The sequence below is a fragment of the Hyla sarda genome, chromosome 4, assembly GCF_029499605.1.
Source record: "Hyla sarda isolate aHylSar1 chromosome 4, aHylSar1.hap1, whole genome shotgun sequence".
NCBI classification, from domain to species: domain Eukaryota; kingdom Metazoa; phylum Chordata; class Amphibia; order Anura; family Hylidae; genus Hyla; species Hyla sarda.
In genome coordinates, this window is record NC_079192.1 from 134,808,929 (window position 1) to 134,821,999 (window position 13,071).

The following is a 13,071-nucleotide window of genomic DNA, read 5'->3' on the forward strand; positions in this document are numbered from 1 at the left end:
TAAAAAAGCACAGGGAGAAAAATAAAAAAACCTTCTGCTCACCTACTCCTGGTCCCTGCTGATGCCGTTCCTCTCCGTATGGTCCGGTGTTTCCTCCTTACCATACAAGTAGTTGGCCGAAAAGGGAAAGTGATTGGTGAAAGGTCTTTATCGTCAGCAAACACACTAGGTTTCCCGGATCCGGTCAGAGATTTGAAAACCGCCCGGGAAACCCAGTGTATTGCTGCAGTACAAAATGTGACAGGGGGGGATGTGACATGAAAGGAAGATTGTGAGGTGACCGGGGGGGGGGGGGGGGGGGGATAAATGTGACATAGTAAAATGTGAGGGGAGAATGTGACAGGGGGAGAAGGAAATTGAATGGGGAGATGTGAAATGGGCGGTGGGCATAAAATAGGTGGATAGTTGTAAAATGGAGGAGATTGTACATGAAATGGCGTGAATTTCACCATTTATTTATTATATTGCATCGCACATCAAAATCGCAATATTTAGACCCATAATCGCAATCGCACATTTTCCTCATATCGTGCAGCCCTATCACACACCTTCTTACAGTTCTTGATACACCCTTACAGCCCTGAGATATGAGGGTTTATAATTTGTCTGACAATTCAGGGAATCAGACGGGCATAAACTTAATTTTAATAATGGGAGTGAATATCAGTGGTGGACAACATTTTTTGGTTTGGCCACATGTCTTTTTAAAGGACATCTGTAGTGTAAAATAACTTATCCCTCGGACAAGGGATAAGTTATAAATTGGGCGCTGATCTCCTGTATGGGGCTCCGGCATTCTGCCAGAATGGAGCGTGGACGTGGCAGCTGAAACGCTCTGTATGGGATACATGGGGGGGGGGCGTGTCAGCCGCTGCATCATGTGGGGGATGGACACACCCCCTTCTAGCAGGGGCCCCTACAGGAGATCGTGGGGGTCCGGGGTCAGGAGAACTTATGGGATAAGTTATTTTACAGATGTCCTTTACTGCCAGTACCAGCAGAGCTTGCAATACTGTGCTGTTTACGTGACTATTATTGTCTGTGGGACTTTAAATAAAATGAATAAAACCGTCTTCCTGACTACTTCTGGCAGCTGCAGGAAGAATTGTTGGGGGGATGAGGAACCTGGATCTCATGTTTTTTGAAGCAATCAGCTCTGTTTTTCTAATGCTGAATAACCTCTTTAATTTTCTGACCACAAGCTCTGCCATATTTTCTGCAGCTGCGCTGGTTACATAAGCGCCCTTCCTAATAAAGGTTTATTAAAGAATTCTTTCCAACCTACTTAACTTTATAATCCTTTTTTAACAGGTGGTTATATTGCCAACAGCCTTGCCATCATGACTGATGCACTTCATATGCTTACGGATCTTAGCAGTATTATTTTGACCTTGCTTGCTCTCTGGTTGTCGGCTAAATCTCCAAATAAGCGTTTTACCTTTGGATTCCATCGCTTAGGTATGTATAAGTTAGGTATATACTAGTTAACTGCAGTAAAATATATGTCAGATTTATAGCCTCAATAAATGTTCTAAATCACTGATGTATGACTTTTAATGCTTAGTACAAAGGGCATTGTCAGTAACCTTTGAATTAGATTTTCTGGGATATAACCTTTATGGCCTATGTCAGATCTGTGGGGGGTCCGACGCTTGGGACCACTCCTAGATTAGAGCATATGCATTTGTGCTTTGTACTGCAGCCCTTTAGAAAGCCCATTTTTATACATCCTATTTGATTGAATTCTTAGTCAATAGTGGAGGGTCCTTTGTTCAGGATCCTTAGCTCTTGGCTGGAGGGGAGAGTGGTTACTAAGAGTCTCTCTCGCTGTGGAGGACCCTTTTCTGTATAACACATTGATGTAAAGTGCACATCCAGTAGTGTGGGTGCTTTAGCATAATAGTCATTTTTTTAAATTGCTTTCATTTTGAGTTTGATAGTGAAATACCTTCACAGAGCAGCAGTTCTTCCTCTTGCTTATAATTTTGCATTAGATGATAGATGCTGCTCCTTTACACTTGTGGGCAGAAGGAAAAACAAAAATAACAGACTGATTTGTAAGATGGTTATAACATGAGGAAACGTCCCTGTGTCCCTGCATGGTGGGGTCCCTGCAGGTGTTTATTGCTGATGTCACTTGTAGCTTTCTTCTCCCATCCCACCCCAGAAAAAGATGTCTATGGGAACCGGATGTTCAAAAAAACATCCGTTATCATCAGTTATTGTCAGTTTTTTTTTTAACATTCGTTTTTTGTACTGAGCATGTTACAGCTTTACAAAAAAAGGGTTAAAAACCTGAAGAAAAAAAACCCGGATGTAACTAGTAATAATGGATGATAACGGATGAACATCAGGGTTTTTAAGAAAAAAACATTAGAAATAATGGATGATGGTCATCAGTTATCATCCGTTATTACCAGTTATTGCAACCGTTTTTTGTTTTTTTTTCATCCATTAATGTAAAATAACGGCAGTGAAAAAGAAGGATGATACATGTAGTGTGAAAGGGGCCTTAAACGCACCAGAACACTATACATAATGAATAGTAATTAATCTTTATTGAAAATCATTGATTACAAAAATTTCAAAGAACAACAATCAGAAAAATCTGACCACTGCATGAGCAAAGAGGTGATCAAGTAAACAAACACATTAAAGTGGCACGTGTAATCTATAAGGGCTACCAGTAAGCAGCTTAACATAGATAGGAACAAAGCATGCACTTCAATGCAAGGGTGTCTAACAATAGTCTAAAACTAGAAAACATGATCACAAAATATGACGGGACTGAATAGAGGCAATGTACTCTTGGTCCGCTGATAAGCTGGGAAAGAAGGTCGATCAGGGAAGGTGTAAAGCAAAGAGCTAAGAACACCTTAGCAGAGATCCACTAGGAAGCAAAATACATAGCCATGTACCACAGCACTTCAGCGGAGCAGCAGCCCAGTCCCCGACACATACACTTGCAGCACGTCAGACCCCAGCTCTCAGCTATCTTCTACAGTCCTGTAGACTTTGAATGGAGCAGTAGTGAGGATACTTGACCATACTCACCATTGGCGTGTCACGTGTGCATACTGTTCTTGTGGATAGGTGATACAGCTATCATAATAAAATAACCCATATAACTCTGAAAGTAGCCTTGATTCCTGTCAAGTGAATGTCAATAGGTTTCCAAAATTTCCCTGGCTAAATTTCATACGAATTTTAGATCAAAACACCCAACCTATTCAATTGCTTAATCCCTAATAAATAGTTACTTCCCAATTACTACTGCCCTATTGTGTATCTGGGAGCGGCCTGCCTACTTCATATAGTGTCTGCTGATTCATGGACATTTAAATGGGCAATGTTGTCAAACAACACTTGTTGCATGGTAGAAGATACGAATATACCCATCAGGCTTTATCCCATGAAATCAAATCATATGTGCCTGATCTTTCTGTCTGCATGTGGAGTTGGCTGTCTGTAGTGTTCTGCTCTCACCATCTTTTGTTGTTCTTGTAGAGGTTCTGTCGGCCATCATCAGTGTATTACTGGTGTACGTTCTCACTGGATTTCTGCTGTATGAAGCCGTTCAGAGAACAATTCACATGGACTACAACATTAATGGAGATGTGATGCTGATAACAGCTGCTGTCGGTGTTGCCGTAAATCTCTTGTAAGTTGAACACTTGACCAAAAAAAAATAAAAAGTAATAATTTTGATTCTGCATTTGTATAGCAGCCACAATAAATAGATCAATCTAAGTCAATAGATCCAGTGGAAGTCTTTCACTGTTGTATTTCTAAATGTTGTACAGAAAATAAAGGCCTCCTTTACATTTCTCTTTGCACTTCTAACATTTTGCTTTCATTTTTATAGAATGGGATTTTTGTTAAATCAAGCTGGACATCCTCATTCACACTCCCATGGCAGTCCTACGAATCCAGCCCCCAGTGCTCACGGACATAGCCACGGCAACAGTCACGGTAGCCTGGCGGTACGTGCTGCATTTGTACATGCGCTCGGAGACCTGGCTCAGAGCGTTGGTGTCCTCATAGCTGCTTATGTAATTCGTTTCAAGGTAAGAGTCCCTTGTGCAATTTTAAAAATGAATCCGGCCACATAGAGGAGACTGTGCTCCATTGTATTATATTTGGCTAGGAAAGCAAGATTGTGTCTCATTCAAGGTTAATGGATTAGCAGTTTCCCAAGCATCAGTAGCTCATATCAGGTTCAGGATTATTTGTTACATAACTGTCAATGTGAAGGTCACAGAGCACTTTCATCCTGGCATCTGGTACTCTTTACAAAAAGTGCAAAATAACTCCTTCCTGACTGCTACAAACAAATTTATGTTGGTGCACAATAGGCCCTTATTATTGCTCACAATCTCCTGAAAGTCCCTTCTTCCCTTATGTTAAAGACAATAAAAAAATTCCCCCTGACTTTAAATAATATCTGTCAGATCACCTTTGATTTCTCCATTCATTGGGTGGTCTCGGACCCTAAACATAATTCTGAACACCATGTTGCCTATTACCTGGGGGCTTTTCTAGAGTGTACTCTCCCTAATGTACTAGGCCTGCTTGTGATCAACAATTTGGCCCTTCAAGTATGGAGAGAGACTGGCGTGGCCTGGATGCTGGAGTGAGCGGACGTGCGCTCTAGGAGCTCCCGCTGCCCTGCTATTATATACCCCTGAAATCCTACCCTGTCGGTTTTCTTGCTCGATTCCTTCGGGTGCAGGAGAACGGGGTGCTGCTGGTGATCCGGCTCCAGTTGCTCTGAGTAGCAGGGTTGGCTTCCGGTGACTGTGGCCTGCGGTGCTGGACGGAGGAGTGAGGGCGGAGGTCTGGAGCGGGTGATCCTCTGTGGCCGGGTGGTAAGCTGTGGGGGGGGGGGGATCTTCTACCCTTCTGGACCCTCGGGCATCCTGAAGACAGGGCACCATCTCCTGCCTTCGTGGGTGTGGTCTTCTTTCCTGGTAGCCATAACAGCTCCCGCCAGAGGGAAAGTGCAGCTGCTGACGTTACTCTGTGAGACCGGGCTGGAGCCTGATACCCTTTTCTGCTTCTGGCTGCTATCTGTTGCTGAGTGAGTACATCTGGGCCCTGGCTGAGTGCTTGCTGGGGCTTATGGTGCCTGCACTGGCCTCTGGGGTTTGCCTACTCCCTACAATACCCCTCATTTCCTGCAATATCACCTAGTGACTTTCTACCTGCTCTCTGTGGGCCCTAGTTTACTGGGATTTGTGGTGCTCCCTGCTTTATGTGGACTGCCTGGCCCTCTGTTGAGCCCCTACTGTTGGCCATATACACCTAGAGCCTCTCTGCCTGCTTTCGTTGAGGCCCTGGCCTGCTGGGACTTGCTGTGCTTCTGTGGCCTCCTGTGGCCTTCCTCTTCTGCTGGAGTGCCAGCTCCTGCCTGCAATATAAATCTAGTGCCTCTCTACCTGCTCTCTGTGTGGTCCTGGTTTACTGGGACTTGTGGTGCTTCCGGCCTGACATTTTTTTAGAGGTGACCTGCACTCATAGGACTGTGTTTTTGGTGCCTTTCTGCCTGCTGTGTGTGTGGCCCTGTCAATCATGGGTGGCCCCTGTGGTAGTCCAAAGAAATCCAAACAATATGCTGAAGCCCTGCCGCCGACCTCTGATGAAGCCTCCTCTGATGACTGGTCCACCCGTTCGTGTGGCCCTTCTCTTCGAGATCATAGTGCTCAGACCCCCTTTGCTACCAAAGTATCTGTGCTGGCGGCAAAGGCACTGGGCCAGTTCTCCAGACCTCAGGACCATCCTGTGGGTGATTGTCCCGATCCGCTTCTCGCTGTTTTGAAGGGTCTCTGACTCCCCAGCAGCAACAGTCCCCTGAAAGGCTGGCCTATGACTCTACAGCTGTGGCCCATTGGTTCTCAGAGCTCTTGGCTGCCTTTACCTCCTGTCAATCTGTTATGGTGACTAAAGTTGATGGACTGCGGCAGGAATTTGTTATTTTGCTACATGAGACCCAAAAGATACATGAGCGCACTGAGGAAGTGGAGCGTATGGTCTCTGCGGTGGAAGATACATTACACCCTCTGCCAGAGCGGGTTGATTATCTGCAGCATCAGGTTTTGGGAGTTCTGAGTCGCATGGATGACATGAAGAACCGCCTGAGGCGCAACAATATACACTTAGTGGGCCTCCCCAAGAAGGTGGAAGGGAATGACCCTGTGCTGTTCCTGGAAACATGGCTGAAGGAGATTCTTCCTGCGGACACATTCTCTCCTTATTTCTCCATAGAGCGGGCCCACTGAATTCCAGCTCGGCCTCCTTCTCCTCCTGGTGGACCTCCACATCACTTCCTGGCCAAACTTCTCCACTTCAGGGAGAGAGATGCTTTTCTACGGGAAGTGTGGATCAAGGGCAAACAGCTACGCAAGTGTGGAGCTACGCAAACAGCGGGTGCAGTTCACAGAGGTCCGGGCGAAGTTGCGTGCCAAAGGCTACTCTATGTTGTATCCTGCTCACCTGAGAGTGGTGGATGGGGCCTCTACTAAGTTCTTTACTTCTCCGACTGACTCTCTTCACTGAGTGGCTGTAGCCCCCCCCCCCCACCCCTGTCAGGCCTCCGGATTGAACTGTCCTGGAGTACCTTCCATAAGACTGCTCTCCATGAATGTCTTTAGATAGTGGTTAGGGAGCTAGATTTTGTTTAGGGTCTCCATAGGTTCCAGACTCCCTAGGGCTCTCTGGGTAGTTTTCATTAGTTACCAGCCGCTTACGTTTATGATGGGGTGGCGGGAGGGAGTTTTCTGTACTAGTAGTTTTAGACTTACCTGGTGTTCTTTTAACACCCCGTAGAAGTTGTATTTAGGGTCTAGGTCTACACTGTGTTAGGGACTAGATGTTTACTTTGTCCCCTTTAGTGTTAGACAGGGTGTTTTTGGGAATGTTTTGGTTCTGCTTTGTTGCCTTTGTCTATGTTTTTTGTGTCTGTTCCCTGTTTGTCTTTATGTTGGTTGCATGTGGTATGTGTGGTCCTGGTGCTCTGCCCTCTGTTGTTGTAGTCCTCCTGTGGATTTTCCTGGGCATATGCAGTGTTCTCTTTCATGATGGGGACCTTGAAGGTGGTTAGTTGGAATGTTCTGGGCTTAATTCTAAGTTTAAAAGGGCCTTATGCTAGATTTTGTGAAACGCCAGTCTCCTCACATTATTTTTCTACAGGAGACTCCTATCACGGGTCAGAAAGTTCTTGCCCTGAAAAGGACTTGGATAGCGAAGAGCTGCCATGCATCATACTCCAATTATGCTAGGGGTGTTTCTGTGTTAGTCACAAAGTCCCTGCCGTTAGTGGTTTCACAGGCAGCCTGGGACCACTTTGGGAGATTTGTAATTTTACATTGTTCTCTGGGTTCTTTTTCCTTTTTGTTCTTGTCTCTGTTTATGCGCCTCCTCCTTTTCAGGTCTCTGTGCGGGAGCTCATTACTAACAAACTGTTGTCTTTTCCCTCTGATCCTGTCCTCTTCATAGGTAATTTCAATGTAGCTCCTGATCTGATGCTTGACCACACTGCTGCTGCTTACCCTGGCTCCTCCTCATTTAATACCTGGCACTTGGCGTTGGACCTGACTGACCTCTGGAGGTGGAAGTACCCGACTGCATTTTCCTTTTACTCTGTGGCCCATAGGTCATTATCTCTAATTGACCTTGCTCTGGTGTCCGAGGACCTCCTTCAGGTGCTAAGAGATATTTCCTACACCACTAGGGGGATCTCAGACCACTCTGCTATACTGGTAGTCCTACACTTAGGCCCTAATCCCCCTTCCCGTATCTGGCGCACGCACCCTGGCTGGCTGCAGGCTGAGGCAGTTGTGGAGGCCCTGGGGGTTGCCCATGCTGAGTATTGGGAGAATAATGCTTCTCATCCTGACCACTTAGTTCAATGGGATGCATACAAAGCCACGGTTAGAGGTGCCTTTATAGCGGGTGTTGCTGGCCAGAGGAAACTTAAAGGAGTAGTCCAGTGGTGACTCAGTGGTGAACAACTTATCCCCTATCCTAAGGATAGGGAATAAGTTGCAGATCGCGGGGGTCCGACCGCTGGGGCCCCCTGCGATCTCCTGTATGGAGCCCCGACAGCTCGCGGGAAGGGGGCATGTCGACCACCGCACGAGGCGGCGGCCGACACGCCCCCTCAATACAACTCTATGGCATTGCTGAAGCGCTGTCTTCGGCAATCTCCGGCTCTGCCATTGAGATGTATTGAGGGGGCGTGTCGGCCGCAGCTTCGTGCGGGGGTCGACACCCGCTATCTGGGCGGAGAGCCGGGGCCCCATACAGAGAGATCGCAGGGGGCCCCAGCGGTCGGACCCCCTGCGATCTCAAACTTATCCCCTATCCTTAGGATAGGGGATAAGTTTTTCACCACTGGACTACCCCTTTAAGGTCGGCTATGGAGGGCAGGCTGTCGCAGGAGGTGAGTGTTCTGGAGGCAGAGTATGTTAGGAGCCCATCCCCTAAGAATAAGTGGGTGTGGGCTAAAGCTCAGAGATCTCTGTTGGTCGTTTGGAAAGATAGGGTCCAGTTGCGTTTAGCGGATAGGGAGGCTGCCTTGTTTGAATTCGGAGATAAGAATGGTAAACTGTTGGTGTATTTAGTCAGGGCTAGTCGCACTGCTGCCTCTATCCCTTGTATTAAGGGCAGTGAGGGTGCTGTGGTGGTTGACCCCCAGTTGATTAACTCTGTCTTTAGGGACTTTTACTCCTCTTTGTATGCTTCCTCTTCTATGCCCTGTCAAGGGGAAATTTTGTTCTTTTTACATGACTTATTCCTTCCCACGCTTAGTCGCACTCAGGCGGAGGCGTTAGATGCCCCCTTTACAGTTGAAGAGGTGGAACAGGCCATACATGATCTTCCTCACGGGAAGACCCCCAGTTTAGATGGGATGAAAGAGGGAGGCATTGATTGTAGTGCTCCCTAAGCCTGGAAAGCAATGTTGAAATAAAGATCTTGGCTAGAGTGCTGGCTACTCGCCTAAATGGGGTCATTAATGCTATCATTCATCCTGACCAAACTGGGTTTATGCCGGGTAGGGCCACTGATGTAAACGTGGAGCGTCTGCAACTCACTATAGCAGCAGAAGGGGGGGGGGGGGGCTTTCCTGCTGTTTTGGTGGTTAGTCTGGATATTTACAAAGCCATTGACTGTGTGTTGTGGCCTTATCTGTGGGGGCTAGTTGCGTTTGGGTTTGGTCCCTGGTTCTGTGCTTGGGTTCGCTCGCTATATGATAGTCCTAGTGCCCGTATTCAAACTAACTTGGATGTTTCTGTTCCCTTTCTCCTGGGTCATAGGACGAGGCAGGGGTGCCTGCTATCTCCCTTTTTTATGCTGCCGATGGAGCAGTTGGCGGCAGTAGGGACCTTACTTTCTGTGGTATTCCCAGGGAGGGTCTATTGTCGAAAAGGTTTCCCTTTATGCAGATGACACTCTGGTATATTTAGCGGATGCTGGGTGTTCTCTCCTGTCCCTTATTGATCTTAGCCCAGTTGACCCGCAAGCCTGAATTCGAACTAAGTCCTCCCTAATGGCCCTTACGTCTGGAGTTCCCCTCCTCTCTTCAGACAGGGGTGCAATTGGTTACCCGTTTTAGATATTTAGGGGTGGAGGTGACTGCGTCCCTGACAGACTGTCTCTCCATGAACTTGGAGACGCTTTTATGCTCCACTGCTGAGCGGCTGTCTGCCTTGTTCTCACTTTATCTCCCTAAATTTCTTTATCTTTTCCATTCAGCCCCCCCCCCAGGAAATATTTTAGTGCATTGTGGTGCTCTGGGATCCTTCTACTGGCAGGGAAAACCTCCCAGACTTGGTCAGGCTCTCCTCCAGGCTCCTAAGCGGCTTTGCTGCCCTTGATGTCTGTAACTATTTTCTTGCCTCCCAACTGGTCTATGCAGCGTGGTGGATCGATCTGGATCTGTCCAATTCGGCGACTGTCTTGGCTGGTGCAACTATGGGTTCCTATGAAGCTCTTACTAACACACTCTACAGGTATCATTCTCACTCTTCCTTTCCTATTCCCCTTCAAACTATAGCTAAAGTTTTGGTCCGTGGTGTCAAGGGAATTTCCGCAGCTTTTGGTATCTCCTAGGGCACCCTTGTGGGGAATGTACATTTACCTCATCTACGTGGGTTACAGGAGGCCAGTTTCTGGGGTTCTCATGGTGTCAAATTTGTGATCCACTTGCTTGGGGAGGACCAGGTTTTCTTATCCTTCTTGGACATGAAGGAACGTTATAGCATCCCTGAAAATGCCTTTTATAGGCATCTTGAGCTTAGGCATGCAGTTCAGGCGCAGTTTGGCTCCCTGACATTTACTCCTGTGTTTTCTAATGTGTAGCTTCTCCTGGGCACTACGGATCTTTCTAAACCCCTAACTCAGGCCTATGCTCACCTTTTTGCATGCTGTGTGTGAGTGTCCCGTCATTGCTCTCTTCTGGAGGGAGGTGATGGTGTTTTTGGCTGACAATCTAGACTTCCCTTTCTTACTCACCCCTGTGGTATGCCTACTGGGAGTTACTAATGAGGTGGTTTCTAGTTCGCATAGACTCCTACTGATTCGCTTCCTTCTGTTCTGCGCCCGTAAAGTTGAAGTAATGACCTGGAAGGACACTTCCCCTCCCCCGCTGTTATACCAGGCTCTGTATGTGAGTCGTAAGTGCCCTAAGAAATTTGACAAGGTATGGACCCCCTGGCTTCTGCTGTATGTGTCGGCGGACCCCCTGGCTAGTTTTTCCCAATAGCTTTTCTAAGTGTGCTGCTGTTCTTACGGGATGGGGCTGGGTTGGGGTTACCGGGATGTGTGCTTGAAGGTTTGTGAGTGTGTCTGTATGTGTTGGGCTTCCTCCGATTGGGTCTCAGATGTGCCCGTCTGTTTTACTGGCGCAATTTTATGCATACTCTTTATTTCTGTCACTGTGCTGGAGACGGTCTCTGAGACATACAGAGTCTGTTCAATATGTTCTATCTTGTTTCACCGTGGGTGGTGTTTGTTAATTTAAATTGCAAAACTTAAATAAATACTTTAAAAAAAAAAAATAGTATGAATTGAGACACAGATGATGGAGGAAATTTATCAAAACCTGTGCAGACGAAAAGTAAACCAGTTGCCCATAGCAACTAGGGATCGACCGATATCGTTTTTTTAGGGCCGATACCGATAATCGGTGGAGGTTAGGGCCCATAGCCGATAACTTATACCGATATTCCGGTATAAGTTATCGGCTATTTATCCCCCCTCGACACCGCTGCAGATCATTAATTTGAAGCGGGCGCTTTAAATCAATGCACTGCAGTGGCTTTTGCGGTGCCATACGCCGCCGCCACCCGCTTCTCTCCCCCTACCTGTCAGGGGGGTCCGGGCCATCCTTCCTTGCTGTAGTGTCCGGCGGCATTCCGGGTGGAGGGTGAACCGGTCCGGGCTGTCCTTCTTCTCCGGGGGTCATCTTCTCCACTCCGGGCAGGCTCCGGCCTAGTAAGCTGCATAGACGCCGCGGGGCGGGGCATTATCGTCTTATCGGCAAGGTAATTGCCGATACCGATAATGCCCAAAATCGTGATTATCGGCCATACCGATAATCGGTCGATCCCTAATAGCAACCAATCAGATGGCTTCTTTCATCTGAATGGTTGCTATAGGCAACTGGTCAACTTTTCCTCTGCACAGGGATTGATACATCCCCCGATGTTTTATTTTTATTTTTATATCATTTCCTCCCATGTAACAGTATCTCTGGCTGCAAATAATAAAAACTTTGATATTACTGTAGTATAAGCTTGGGATCTTGTGTTCGCCAGTCAATGTGGTTTAATATAAGAACAATGAGTCACACCCAACAAAAGCCAAAGTTTTAAATTTTAGAAAGAAACAACTTTTCTAAAATGAGATTAGTGGTTAATGAGTCCCTATAAGACTGGAACAATTTAATGGAGTTCAGCAGAAATTGGACTATTTAAAAGTTGCATTATTAAAGGGAACAGAGACCACTGTGGCACATTACAGAAGTGTCAATGAAGATAGGCAAATCTATTAGATTAGGCAAAAAGAGGCCAAGCAAGTTATAAGAGCTTCTAAAGCACAGGCAGAAGAGAAACTAGCTCAGTCAGTGAAAATAGGGGATAAGACATTTTTCAAATAAAATATATGAAACCAGGAAAGTAAAACAAAAAATAAAGAAGGGGGGGGGGGGGGTTGTAGAAGAGGATAAAGGAATGACTGCCTCAATGAATACTTCTGTTTAGGTTTTACAAAAGAAAATGTAAGAAAAGGACTTCCGTTATGGAGAAAGACGTATGAATCATATAAGCCAGCAAGTCTGAGATCAATATTGATGAAAACCATGCTAAAGGATTTGATTGTGTGACTAAAATAATAGATCAGAGAGGGGCAGTAGACATTGGATATCTAGATTTTATTAAGGCTTTTGACATTATCCCACGTAAAAGACTTATCAATAAACTTAATCGTTGAGCTTGGACTCAAAAGAATTAAGGTAAGCTAGAAAAATGGTCAACAACATAATGTACCTTAAAAACACAATGGTATAATATAGTGCTAACTAGGGATGTCCCGATACTAGTATTGGGGCCAATACCTGGCATTTGCATGGTATCGGGGACTCTTTTAATGTCCCAGATACCAAGCCCCATACCTGCTGCAGTGCGGCCATGCCCGGCGTCAAATGCCCTGCTCCGCTTCTCCATTCTTCTGTCCGCATCATGACGTCCAATAGAGGAGCATGTGACACACACATAACTCCACCTCCTCCCGTGTAACGCTATGGAGGAAGCAGATTGACATGTATGTCACCTGCTCCTCCATTGGACGCCATGATGGGGACGGGGGAACGGGGCAGCAGAGAGGCAACACCCGACAGGACAGCCGCAGGTGAGCAACTCCCAGGGGCACTACAGAGGGTGTGGTGGTGGGGCCTGTTGTCTACAAGGGGGCGCTGTCTACCAGGGGGGCGCTGTCTACAAGGGGGGCCTGCTGCCTACCAGGGTGCACCGTCTACAAGGGGGGGGGGGGGGCTGCTACTAATGTCTGCAGGGG

The 13,071-nt window shown here is 46.8% G+C and overlaps 1 protein-coding gene across 1 annotated transcript in view; it reads left to right on the forward strand.

Moving 5' to 3' along the window:
- The window catches only part of SLC30A4 (solute carrier family 30 member 4), a 42,191-nt gene that overhangs the window by 11,216 nt on the left and 17,904 nt on the right, over nucleotides 1-13,071 (forward strand). Inside the window, exons 2-4 of the mRNA XM_056572222.1 lie at nucleotides 1,312-1,458; nucleotides 3,508-3,661; nucleotides 3,866-4,067. Of these exons, the coding sequence (XP_056428197.1) occupies nucleotides 1,312-1,458; nucleotides 3,508-3,661; nucleotides 3,866-4,067 (503 nt within the window). The remainder of the gene's footprint in view (nucleotides 1-1,311; nucleotides 1,459-3,507; nucleotides 3,662-3,865; nucleotides 4,068-13,071) is intronic.